The sequence below is a fragment of the Blennius ocellaris genome (genome assembly GCF_963422515.1).
Source record: "Blennius ocellaris genome assembly, chromosome: 2".
NCBI classification, from domain to species: domain Eukaryota; kingdom Metazoa; phylum Chordata; class Actinopteri; order Blenniiformes; family Blenniidae; genus Blennius; species Blennius ocellaris.
Genome location: NC_137651.1, coordinates 3129442 through 3143295, shown reverse-complemented (window position 1 = coordinate 3143295; position 13854 = coordinate 3129442). Strand labels below are relative to the sequence as shown.

Below are 13854 nucleotides of genomic sequence, written 5' to 3'. Positions count from 1 at the left end.
CCTTCAGGCGGATGTCAAACGGAAGGAGACAGCTGATCAACTCCACCACCCCGTGTTGGAGACCCGCGCTCAAATGTCTGCATATTTTGGGTGCGTCTTCGTGCGGAAACCCTTTCCCTGGTTTCTTTCTTCTTTCTTTCTCTTCTTCTTTTTCCATGGGATCTTTTTTGGCAGTCTAATCCTCACGACCTCCCGCCTGCGCATCAATTACATCTCCATTGAGCAGCCATTAGACGGAGGCATTGACATTCACAGGCCTCCGTCTGCACCGAGGCCCGATGTGTATTCCGCCGCGCAGGAGCCCGGCCCTCTGCGTTACAGGAGGATTACATTATTTATTGTACTTTTCTACAGCGTCGATCCACGAATGCATTTCTGAAACAATAGAAAAGGGGCGTTCCCATGCAGATTGGAGCTCTCATATTCAGCCGCCTCCAATACGCACAGCGAAGCGCATCTGACTATACCTGTGTGGCGATGCAAGCCCGAATGGCCAAAAACAGGAGATAAAAACGTATCTATCAAGAAATCGAACTCATTAGGTTCGTAAAAGAGCACCTTGCATGTCAATTACGTTATACACTGGCCTCGAAGGCGAAAGAAAGTCATTTACGCGAAAATTTACGCACGAACCAAATGGCGGTGCACTCGGACCCATTCGTGTTATCATAATTTCTACATGTTCATTACACGAAAGCAAAATATTTTTTAAGTTTTGATTTGCTTTTCTTTATTTTTTTTTTTATTATTGAGATCTGTGGTGTCCTGAGGCTCCTTATTCAGTAGTGAAACATATTCCTCAGGAAAAGTCCTTCCTTTAAAGTTGCAGTAAAATTACATTTTTTTATTTAATCAAATGAAGTGTTGATGTTTGGTTGTAATCTTCCAAAATAAAATTAAACAATAAATGGATTGTTTTAGTATAAATGAAACAAGAGTTCTTCTTAATTAATATTTGTCTGAATAATTTGATTCTAAACTGCTTCATGATTCTCACTGTCAGCACATCCGCGTTTGGAAAAATATGAAAAAAGTTGTGTCACACACACACACAAAAAAAAACTCACTTTGTTGCCGAGAGACACTTGCTAGTCCGGGTGGCCCGGGTGTTGCCACGGGGCCAATATACAGCACGCCAGGGGGCCACATCGGCCTTTTTGCCGGCCCCTTCCTGGATCCCGTGGTCAGGGGCGGAGCGGGAGCCGCCGGGAACTTATAAGAAGGGGAGTCCAGGTTTCTCCGGGCTACTGTGTGTTTTCTCATTCCAACTTTACGCACCGCGTCCCGAGGGCCAACGCGGACAGAGAGAGAGAGGGAGAGAGAGAGAGAGAGAGAGAGAGAGAGAGAGAGAGAGAGAGAGAGAGAGAGAGAGAGAGACGGCCCGCAAGAAGAACCTGATGTCTGCTGAGATACGACAAGAATAAATCTCCAAAACAATGGATGACTGACAAATAAGAAATATTGACTGAACTCTTTCAGGAGCACAGGAGATCGTCACCTTTTTTTCTTTCTTATCGCTTGTTTGTTTTTAAAGTCAAAACGCAAGAATCGTTCTCAACAGAAAGGAGTTTCCTCTCCGTTTGGATTTCCTCTGAAACCGTTGCAAAGGATTTTCTAAAAATTTTTTTTTTTAATTTTTCAAACAATCTGGTCGTAGATAAAACTTTCTCCTCCAAAGATCTGCATTGGGGATGTTGAGCTCTGTGAAGATGGAAGCGCATGATTTACCAGAATGGACTACTTTCTACAGTGAGGCCAGCGAGGTAAACCCGCATTCACTCTCAGAAATTACCAAATGACAAACAACCTGCATGACTTTTAAAAAAAATGTCTGATCGGAAAAGTCTTAAAGTTTGTCAGTGTTCGTTAAAGAGAAGATGAGAAACATTCCCCCCCCCTTTTCAGGATTTGAAACCGAATTGCTCTGATTAAATAATAAACTCAGATTTATTGGTTTATATTTGATCCAAATACTTTAAATTATAAGATCACGAGGACAACATAAATACCAAAATGCGTTAAAGTAGTTAATTTGGCCCACTTTAATTGTTTGATTTAATGCGTCCTGAAAGTGCCCATGATAGAAAAGAAAAGGGAAAACTTAGCCTATAAGTTAGAAAAATAAACCTTTTCTGGCTGTAAACGTGTTATTTTGCAGAAAAGGAAAGAAAATTCTCGTTATATATGAGGAATATTAGGTCAAACCAAAAAATTGATAACACAAAGTAATTTCCCAATTTCTACGCAACGTTTTCAAGTTATTTCGATTTTGTATTTGAAAAAATATAAATTGTATCTAATAAATTGGAAGAAGTATTCGTCTATTTTGAACTTTCTATTATTTTTAAAGACATTTGCTCATCAATGGGCCTTTTTTTATTTCATTGTGTCTCCACAGCTGCTGACGTGTTGCCACAATTGAGGTGCAAATGAAACGAGAGTTTTTCACCCACTAATTCAATTAGGAGTTAATTCCATCAGCAACTTCACTTCTCACCTCAGCTCAAGCTGATGAAATTACCAAGATGATAAAATTGGATAATATTTAACTTTCAATCAGTGAACGAGGTGAGGTGTCTTTATTATGTCGCAGATTCAAAAAAAAAAAGGCGCATGGAATTCGTTTGAACCAGATTCATCGGGTCAAATTTAAATATTCTCCTTTCATTTGTGAAACACAAAAACGAGATTGTGACCTTTTTCCACACTTTGGCGTAAAGGTGTTTTTTTTCCATGGCCGTGGCTCTCAGGCCGTCTGCACCGGGAGGCACCGTGACGCGCTTTTTACGCATTTTCAGGTTAACATCGCCGTGTGAAATCCATGTCCTCCCTGCGCACACTGAGAGCTTCATTGTGCATTGATAAGGAGTCGCTTTTTAAATGGAGAACCAAGGCCCTTGCCTTCCATATTCATTTGGCTCCGATAATTTAAATGTATTTAATTAAGCTGCGGCAGAGGTGTTCATCTGATCCCTTATCCCAATCACATGATTTAAATATTTATTACTTCTTTTAATTCTATGGTACATGTAAGTTTTTCTTTTTCTTTTCCTGAATGTGGCCTCATGTTTTTGTGGTTTCCATCCATTTCAGATGTATTCTTCCCAAGGCACCATGAACTCTGGTCTGGGCTCTATGGGCTCTATGGGCTCTATGGGAACCATCAACAGCTACATCAACCTGAACCCGGCCACCTCCTCCCCTGCAGGTATGAACATGGCCTACCCCAGCTCCAGCCTCAGCAGCTCCCCGCTGGCCTCCATGGGCTCAGGGCCCGGCCACATGTCGCTCTCCCCGGTGGCGTCCTCCCTCGGCTCGGGGCCGCTCACTCAGCTGGGCCCCAATGCTCCGACCACGCTGGGCTCTTTGGCCCACTACCAGAACATGAGCCAGTCCATGAGCCAGCTGGGGTATCCCTCCACCACGTCCCTGAACCGGGCCGGGCCCAAAGAGGTCCCCCCGAAGCCCTACCGACGCTCCCTCACCCACGCCAAGCCGCCGTATTCCTACATCTCCCTCATCACCATGGCGATCCAGCAGAGCGGCAGCAAGATGCTGACCCTGAACGAGATCTACCAGTGGATCATGGACCTGTTCCCCTACTACCGGGAAAACCAGCAGCGCTGGCAGAACTCCATCCGCCACTCGCTCTCCTTCAACGACTGCTTTGTGAAGGTGGCTCGCTCGCCGGACAAGCCGGGCAAGGGCTCTTACTGGACTCTGCACCCCCAGTCGGGCAACATGTTTGAGAACGGCTGCTACCTTCGGCGCCAGAAACGCTTCAAGATCGAGGACAAATTGGCGAAAAAGGGAGGGAAGAACCAGGAGGGTGGCTCGGGGAAAGGAGGCCACGGTGGGGACCACCTAGGGGAGGACCACAGCCCCGCGGGGGGCTCCGAGGGCCCCGACTCCGCCCACTCTGACAACTCCCACCCGGGATCCTCCGACGACCAGCCTCACCCCCGGAACAGCTTGGTTCCCCTGGACTGCCCCCAGCTGTCGTCCTCGCACCTCCACAGCCCACCCATCTCCCTGCCGGCGTCCTCCTCCGCCACCTCCTCCATCCCGCCGTCCTCCTTGTCCCTGTCGGGCAGCTCGGCGTCCAACCCGCTCCACCACTCCCAGCCTCTCGTCGGCAGCGCCCACCTCCTACCCAGTGCCATGCAGCAGCACATGGACCTACAGAACGACGCCCTCAAGTCCTTGGACCCCCACTACAACTTCAACCACCCCTTCTCCATCACCAACCTCATGTCCAATGAGCAGAAGATGGACCTCAAGTCCTACCAGGACCAGGTGATGGCCTACAACAGCTACGCCGGGACCTCGCCGGTTGGAGCCAAGCAGATCTACGACAGCCAGGGACCCTCGGCCATGGACTCAGGGGCGTACTACCAAACTCTGTACAGTCGCTCGGTGCTCAACGCCTCCTAATGTGCAGGCGCACACACACACACGCACACACACGTGCACACACACACACACGCGCACACACACACGCACACACCCACACACATACACGCACACACAAACGCACCTGTCTGCAGAGGCGAGCCAAGATGGAGACTAGTTTCTCTCTGCCTTTCCCAAAATGGACACCCAGTTCTCTTGTTATCTTCCTCTTTCTTTCTCCCTCCCTCTCTGGCTCACGTCCAGTGGCCTTCGAAGGGACGCTTGTCAGAAATGGCTGCCGCATTCGAGAGACCAAAAGAACATTTTCGCTCTTTTTTTTTTGTTGTTGGTTTGGGGGGAGGGGGGGGGGGGGTGTTACACGGAGGACAGAAAAGCTGAATGAGGAAAAAAAAAAAAAAGAAGAAAGTGTCTCATCCGATGATGAGGAGTCATCTTCAGAGTGGAAGTCAAAGCCAGACGGCGTCTCAGGAGCACTGCGAGGCAACAATTAGCTCTGTATAACATGTAAATACAAGTAATGTGGGGGGGGAGAAAGGATATTTGCATTTATTTATGAAGGGGATAAAGTTTAATATATCTTATATAGCGTGCTCTGTCGACCGGTTACAACGACGATGTGAGCTTGAGTTTCAGGTTACTGCAAATGGGAGACAGTTAAGCTCATTTTTTTTGTGTGTTACAACATATTGTTCAGCCTTTTTGTTTGTCCCATCAGGCATTCCGTCTATGTAAATGTAGCTCATGAAATTTGTACAAAAGTGGTTTGTTATTCTGGTTAATATGAAGAAAAAAAAAATGCATTTTGTCTTTGCTGGAGGACAAAGGAGGACGAATATCTGGAAAATGGCAAAGAAACTGTGGTAACAAAACAAACAAAAACAAAAAGAAGAAAAGACCAAAAAAAAATAGTTATGATGATGTGTTTCTTCTTCACTTCTTACTGAAAACAAAGTTTGGGGTGACAGATGGTTGAGAGGTCGCTCAGTTACTTTTAACAGTGGAGGGGAGGAGAGATGCACTATGGGAGGATTTGCATACAGTACTTTGCACTATGGAGCTCCCGCTATCCAGGTGGGCTGATAGTGTGTGTGTTTGTGTGTGTGAGTGTTACAACAATGCTTAGGAACCCACCCTCCTTTACACTGCCAATCCATCAGCTCAATGGGATCAGTGTACCAAAGTCAAACGGTGTCAAATGACCCTCGACATCCAATGGGGGGGGAAAAAGTGCCTTTTCTTTCAAATGACTGCTGATCTGATAAGAGATCAATATATGGACAATCTGTTGAAGGAATATACTGATAACCGGCAGAGCATGCAGAAGGTTCAGGTCACACAGCGTCCTTAATGGACTTAAGTTTCAGGAGAGAGAGAGAAAAAAAAAAGCCTTTTTATTTAAGCTATGTTGCTTTTCAACCTTTCACAGTGTGCTGGTATAATATATTGTTGTTGTCATTGTTTCTTTTGGTTTACATGTGATTTAAATAATTCATGTTCTGTTTTTCTTATTAAAAAGGCAAAAAATGTGGGGAGAAAAAAAACATGTGCATTTGTTTTGTTTGTTTTTTCCCCCCGAAACTGCAGAAAAGCACTTGAGAGCTTTCGCTTGGAGTTGGAAATGTTCCAAAAGCTGTTTTATTTAACCTTTCTTCATCCTGTTGACATCAAGACGTTCCTTTCATTCACACAAAAAGAAAATATCGAAAAAATTACCTTTAGTTTGTTCACAGCAAATGGTTCTCGATTGTGCAACAGCGTCTCTAAAAGTCACTGGGTGAAAGAAACGCTGCAATAACAAATCAAGTGCAGATATATTTTGGGGAGATGACGCTGTCCGACTGGCAGCGCCGCGCAGACTCGTCCTGCTCCATCAATCACCGCTTCCTCTCCCTCTCCCTCGCTCTGTTTTCACCTGGCTGGCGCAGCAATAGCAGCGTCTTGTTGAAACAGCTCCCGACCAAATGACCGTGGTGTGTGACATGTAGGACTGCTAGACTAAACACGGCCCGGATCACACTGAGAGCCTCAAAGCGGATCTCTGCGCCGGGCCGGCCGCTTCACCGGCCTGCAGAGCGAGACCCGGGCCGCTCCAAGAACCACTGACCTGCCCCTGACCCGGCACCATCAAAACTATCAGACCGTCCACAAAACACAAACAGAGGAGGAGGGGAGGGCAGGGGAGAGGAGAGGAGAGGAGAGGAGAGGAGAGGAGAGGAGAGGAGAGGAGAGGAGAGGAGAGGAGAGGCACAGCTTCGGCTCTTCAAACTGCAGCTCAGATCTTATCCTAAAAAAATAAAAATAAAATGTCCTTCACGTAAAAGATCTTTTAACTTTGTCTTTTGGCAAATAAGACATTTTGAAGTGTATTCTAGGTGTGTCCACCTTCAATTGGACTGTCGTGAAAAAGTAACAGTATATTTACCGGAATATTGTTTTACATTTTGAAAGATACAAAGGTGTTTTTTTATTATTTAACGACATCTCCTCGTGTAAAATATAGTATTTAACATGTCCAATAGCTACTTGCAGGTCCTGTTTTCAATTTGGATTTTGTCGCGTCCAGAAATGCAATAAATCATGTGGCTTTATGCTTTATTTAGGCATCGAAATGGACAATTCTTTTCTGCCATGTTGTTTCCCTTCAGACTAATGTTAAAAAAGCCCAGCATTTCTCAGAAAACAGTGTCCGTAGCCTTAAGCATGCACATTTTCATAAATACACCCTCACAGCACGGACATCGTCTGGATGCTACGTTGCTATCGGTAAAGCTTCCACTGCTGCATCGCCGACTTCCCGGCTCATATGTTGGTTTGAAGTCACTACTCTTTGTAAAATAGTGCGATCAAAGATGCAAATGGTCTTACATTTAACTTCCACATTGAGAAAGGTCATCGTGAGGCCAGGTTGAACCTTTTGAAGGCCACGTTTTGACCTCACGTTTGATACCTCTGCTCTCAGATTAGTTGAATGAGTACTTTCTCTGGAATTAACATATCTCATAGGACATTTCTCTGGAGTAAAATCCAACAGGAAGTGACAAAAAACTAGAAATATTTCACTAATAAACAGCTTTCTTAGTATATGTGAAATATTCCCTAACCCTAACCCTAACCCTATATTACTGGGTCTGATTGCACCAGATAAGAAAGTAGCTTAAACATGGTTTACAGGACACATGAACACACTTTTGTTTACAAATTGGCATTCAGTCATTTCTACGAGTTTTATGTGTTTTATGATGTCATAATATTTGTATAATCAGTTCTGTAAACGCTTTGTGGAAGCAACACGCCAAAAACCGCACTGTTTTTTTTTATGTGTGTGCCAAAGCTGGTTACTATTTCGATGTTTCGCCAGAATATTTGATGATGTGACAGAAACAGGAAGCGATGTGGAGGTTGCCAAACATGGTTTAGGAGTACAAACACCTGCTGAATTACTACAGTATACTGTTAAACACAAAGATCTGGTGAAACTGATACTACTGACGCAGATTTTCTCAAAACAACAAAAAAAAAACAGGCAATTCAAATTCTTTTTAACTTTACAGCTAAGAAGGCAAACACAAAGTGTTAAATGCAATAAAAACACATCCCTTTTCAACCTCCCACACACACAAACACACATACACACAGAAGGACCCAGTTCAAAATAAAGCCAATAAATGGATGAGGAAAAACAAAGATAATATCATTTCAAATTAACATACACAACTAAAATGAAAAAAAACAAAACAAAACCCAAAAACCAAAACTGTCATAGCATTAGTGAAATCTAGGAATAGTATGAATAAGACAGTATATAAGTATATCTGCAAAACACTCCAAAATAGAAGTGAATCAAATAAATAAATAAACAAATAAATACTAAAACTCTGGTTTAAAAGGTGGCTCTTAAGTTTCCTCTCAAACATGTCTGCCTGGGAAAGAATGGTTCATTCTTAACTCAGGGAGTGAAAACAACAAGTTCTTAGATATTTCAACATATGTTTGTAAAGTAAAGACATCAGAAAATCCCCGTCAAGGTACAGTCATTGAGTAATTTATTTCCTCTAGGATACAGTATTTCTATTCTATTCTATTCTATTCTATATATGCCACAACTTCCTGTTTCCATTGGAAAAATCAAAAACATTTCAGTGGAATGTGTTGTGTTATATATAAACTCAGGCTATTCCAACTTTTTTTTCCAATTAAGAATGTAATTTAGTATAACTGACTCAAAATGACTCATCCTGTGTCAGTTCTAATAGTGAAGGCAAACGCAGTATTAAATAACAGCAGTTATCACGTGCGTGTGTGTGTGTGTGAGTGTGTGTGTGTGTGCGCGTGCGTGTGTGTGTGATTCCTCCTCCATCACCGAAATGGGTACAAAACAAGCCATTAAAAACCATAATGCATCAACAAAATTAATTTAAAAAAACCCAAATCTTTATAAAAGAAGGATTAGAAGCCAAATAAAAAAAAACAAAAAAAACAAAAAACAAACAAAAAAATAAATAAATTTTTACCATGGGGATGTTTTTCTTTTTACATTTCCTTTTTACTTTCACCAAACTTTCTCTTCAAACAAGTATCTGTGCTGCCACTTAAGTAAAGAACTGGAGTAGTTTTGGCTCCGCTGATGATCTGTGATTATGTGACGGTTTTTCTAACTGTTAGAGATGATTAGATCTTCCTTTAATTGTTTTGCTGCAGCTGCTCTTCCCTGGAATCAAACTCCCCTGAACCGCCGCCAAGCCTCCCGTCCACATGTGGGACGGCCCGGCTCTTCCGCGAAGTCGCGGCCTTTTTTCTTTTGCCGTGGAGTGCGGCGTGATCCCCGAGGCTTAAAGACAGCGGCGCCGCGCTCACACGCACATGTTGAGCTCTCTGTTTAACTTGAATTTCGATCCATGAGTCAGAGGTGCGCCTAATGGGACGTCTGTTTCTGCAGCAACTCCGGCTCTCCTCTGATAACTTCAGTCTTTTTTTTTTTTTAATGATGCGTCGTCAATATGTGGACCTGCAGCAGCAGCACTTACAGATGCAGACACAACAGCTTGAAAGAGACGCTTAATGGGTCCGAGTGTGAAACACAGCCAGTTCGTCACACAATGGTCCCTTCAGAGCAGTTTGGCTTGATAAGATAATCGAATGGCTTGCCTGGTATGGTCTCCACAGCTACAAAGACTCATGCACGCACGCACACACACACACACACACACACACCAGGCTGGCCCAGGTGTGACTAAGTTGGCCTCACTCTGAAATGTCACCATGATTCGTCTCCTCTGCCATCAGCAGACCAGGCACACTGTTAGTGGTCCCTGTTGCTCCGGTCTTCTCATGAAGGAACCCCCCCCCCCCCCCCCCCCCCCCCCCCCCCCTGATCACAATCTGCCACCAGGTAAATCCAAACAACCTCAATGAGTTTAGCAAAAAAAAAAAAGACAAAAAGGTGAATGTGACATCTATTATCAACCTTTAATCTGTAATCCTCGGCTGACCCTATTTCCAACTGTGAGTCTCTTGGAAAACAGCTGATAACAGTCTGGATGTCACAATAAATTCATCTCTGCTGCAGTTCATATAGTCTGGTCCCTTACGATGCAAAATTCACTTTCTCATGGTTTTCCAACAGTTATATGTGTCCCCATAGCCTGTATGAGGCTCCAGAAGCAAAGAAGGTCCGTCATCTCCTTCACCTGCTCCATTTTTTAGCGAACGTGTGCTCAAACAGACAGTTCAGAGATTTTCCCTTCATGATGTCATGCAGGGAAATAACCCCTCCCTCTGGTCGTGATACTCACTTTGACCCTCCCACAGCTTAAGGTTTACCATTATAGTGAATAAATTCAGTCTAATATGAAAAACTGTAACAGTTAGCAGGAGCTAGCATTAGCTACTTGCTAGTAACTGTAACAACACATACGACCAAAGTAACATTCAGACGCACAATATTTTTAACTCACCTTCAGGATTCTCTCCTTCTGGGTCACATTCTGGTTCAAAATGGTTGAACGAGAGCGTTCCTACGAGTCGCAGCGATAAATCCACCAGATACATTAGAACATTGTCCCGGTGTTTCAGATTTACTGGGTTCCCTGTTAAATGGTACCAGACTTCCCATGAAGTCCATCGTTGTTGCTCATCACAGCATATAATAAAATAAGAATCTAAAAAGGTATGACACTTCGAAACTTCATTGCAAAAGCTGTTAAACGGCGTTCGTCGGGACGGCTACGGATTTCTGTCGGGTTTTTAACGTCTGTTATTAGCAGCAACAAGGGATGCTAAAGGGGCACCAGTTAACAGGGAAACCACTTCATCTGAAACACCAGAAAGCTTTTCTGCCCGAGATGGGCCTGGAGTCTGTCGACAGACACAGAAACAGAAACTGTTCTCAGTAGAATCACTAGAAGGTCTTTAGCCTGAAATTCAGGACCAAGACTGGATTTGGGGAAATATGCTTTGAATACATTTTGTTGTTAGACGTCTGACACTGATGTGAGATTGTTGAAAAACATATGGAACCTTTAGGTTTTGGAAGGTAGTTTAATCTTCATACATTGCTATAACAGAATTATTGCTTCCCATCAAAAATTACTGAGCATATATCCACTTTTTTTGAGAGTAAAAATGCAGACGTATGCAAAAGTTTGCGAAGGTTTCAGAAATGTTTACAAGAAATATAACTCGTTCACCCTGAAATACCAGGAAAGTATCATATTGACTGAGCGCGAGCGTGTTTGTAACCTGAGCCTCGTTCTGCAAGGTGTTTTAAACAAACATCTGCAGGGCTCCGTCTGAAACCCTGAAGCACTAAAGCTGTTGTTGGCACCATGCGGATTCCTCATTGGTTCATTTACCTGGCATTGTGGAAAGCAATAAAGATACATTGGCACCTCTTTATTGAAACAATATTCATCAGCCTCCCTTTGAGCTATATTGTACATCTTATCACACTGCACACGAAATAGAAAACAGAAAAAAGAAAATGAATGTGTTTTAGTGACTATTTCTTTCTGGTAGCAACGTTTCTTGTCAATTGAAAGAAAAAACACAACAACAATATCAAAACTTCAAGCAGCGGTGCTCGAGCAATAACATTGCAGAGATAATTTAAAAATAATTAAGTGATTTCCACACAGTGTGGATAAAGGAAGGGCAACTTTGGTCACGTTGACTCTAAATCGTCCTTAGAGAAATTAAAACAACAAAGTTGCATGAATGTGAAGAGAAGCAATTGCAGATATTTCTCTTTAAATATAAAGAGGACAAGTAAGACATCATCTAAGTATGGTAATAAAGCACCAACATTTGTTCGTGAACATCCATGTGGAACGCTTTCATCCCAGATAGACGATTTCCATTCCGACGACTTATTATCATGAGTGACTTATTTGTAATATTTCAGTGACAAAGGATGAATAGTAATGTATTTCTACAGATAAATATGCATAGTTCCTTTGAAAAAGTAGCTCTGTCATTCTTCCATATCTACGTTATGGTGTGGAATATGGGGAAATAACATGTTGATAAATAATATTATTAATAATAATATGACAATAATTATAAAAGTGAACTAACGGAGAGGAACTTCACAGCTCAGCTGACGAGTTGTCATGCTTTTCTTTTTCTTCCCCAGGCGCGATTTTTAAACTATGTGTCTTTAAGTGTAAAAATACATTATTGATCCTCGGCCACTGAAATGTTACAAATAATTCACTTATCATGATCAGTCATCTAAATGGGAACCGTCTATCTGGGATGACACCAGTGGAACATAGGGGTTGATATATTGACAAAATGAAACCGGTCTCCTATTGGATCTACTGCATTTGCTCTCACTGTTTCTTTCATTAAGCAATCATTTTCATAGCATTTGTCTTTTCAAGCACGAAGGAAGAAAAAAAATGTCCAAACAGCTTGTTTGAAGTGACAAACAGCAGCTTGGTTTCAGGAAACGTTTCCTTCAGATAGAGAACACGTTTTATTCTAACATATAGTCCATGAAGCCACCCAGAACACCAGCAATACTAAGAAGAGGGGAGAAAACAACCACAGACAAACAAAACATAACAGACATAATACAAAAGAAGAGAATAAACCAAAACACACTCTAAATTAATCTTCTTAGTCATTTGTCATTTCAGTCATTTTGCATTGTAACCCTGAATTATTTTACCTTTCAATATTTTTATGAAGCACAACAGAGATTTACACAACTTTAAGTTGTCGCTGATCATTTCAATATGATTCCCAAAAATTAAACACAATAGTATTTTACATGAGTTCTCACACTACCTCTTTCAAAGACACCCAATCCTCATGAAAGTTATGACTATTTTCTCTTCATTTGAAAGATTTTGAATACCGGTGGGAAGATTTTATTTTTCACTCAAAATAATATTTGCAATGTCAAGTATACAATACCTACACATTTTAAAGTGCAAGATTCTATAAATAGTTTATTAATGGTTTCATGATACAAAAACTTGATTCAATATTCTAATATGTATTTTCCGTAGTTTAATGATTAGGACGACCATGTGTTCTGTAGGTATTTCCCCAAGCCTCAACACAATATGTCATTATCAGTGAGAAATACAATAAACCCAAACATTTCTTCAGTTCATGATCTAAGATTACCAGGAATTTAGTTTCAAACACCTTCAATTATTACTTCATTTAGGAGTAATTGAATGTCACAATGTAATGTAATGATAACTTATTGATATGAAACCATTCTCTTAACCTGATCGACTCCTCTACTAAGGTTGGCAACAATTATTTTATGTCTGCTCCTGAGCAAAATACATTTGCATCATCCACAAATGTAATACATTTCAAAATAACAAATACTGTTCAAATAAGGTTCCAATACAGAACCTTGTGGAACACCGCACATTACTTTTCTATAATGTAACACTGGGAAAAAAGGAAAGAAAGAAAGAAAGAAAGAAAGAAAGAAAGGTGGTGAATTGATGCAAATGATGCAGCGCATCCTGGATCCTGTCAGGTGGATGAACTGTTTACATTTGTGCCTGAGGAGAGGGAGGGAGAGAGAGAGAGAGAGAGAGAGAGAGAGAGAAGAGAGAGAGAGAGAGAGAGAGAGAGAGAGAGAGAGAGAGAGAGAGAGAGAGAGAGAGAGAGAGAGAGAGACTGTTCAGGCCCTTGGGCTGTATCCTGTTGTTGAACAATAAAATGCCTGAAACAGTTAGAAGTGTGAGACACAGCCCACGCATTTGACTTAATTTGAAAAATCAAATATGTGATTGACACAGCGCCAGCTCACCTTCGCCTCCACAGACAGAGCTATTTAGCGCCGTGGAAGAAACGCTAAATGAAGCTTTGTTTCAGCAGGTGTTTGTGTGGCGGCCGTCGTCTCAGCCGAAGCTGCGGCTCGTAAACAGAGACTCTGCTGTCACCGGAGTCGAGCACATGAAAGCTGTAAAG

General features: G+C 42.3%; 1 protein-coding gene across 1 annotated transcript; it reads left to right on the top strand.

Annotated features, from left to right (window-relative positions):
* Positions 1-1373: 1373 nt before the first annotated feature.
* On the top strand, positions 1374-4695 carry foxa3 (forkhead box A3). The gene is made up of 2 exons (XM_080507375.1): positions 1374-1763; positions 3094-4695. Exons 1-2 carry the CDS (start codon positions 1692-1694, stop codon positions 4432-4434), a joined length of 1413 nt encoding a protein of 470 aa, XP_080363501.1. The 5' UTR covers positions 1374-1691; the 3' UTR covers positions 4435-4695.
* The last annotated feature ends 9159 nt before the right edge of the window (positions 4696-13854 follow it).

Coding starts and splice junctions, on each gene's coding strand:
- foxa3 (XM_080507375.1), top strand. CDS start 1,692: ATGTTGAGCTCTGTGAAGATGGAAGCGCATGATTTACCAGAATGGACT. Junction 1,764..3,093: donor TCTACAGTGAGGCCAGCGAG/GTAAACCCGCAT, acceptor CATCCATTTCAG/ATGTATTCTTCCCAAGGCAC.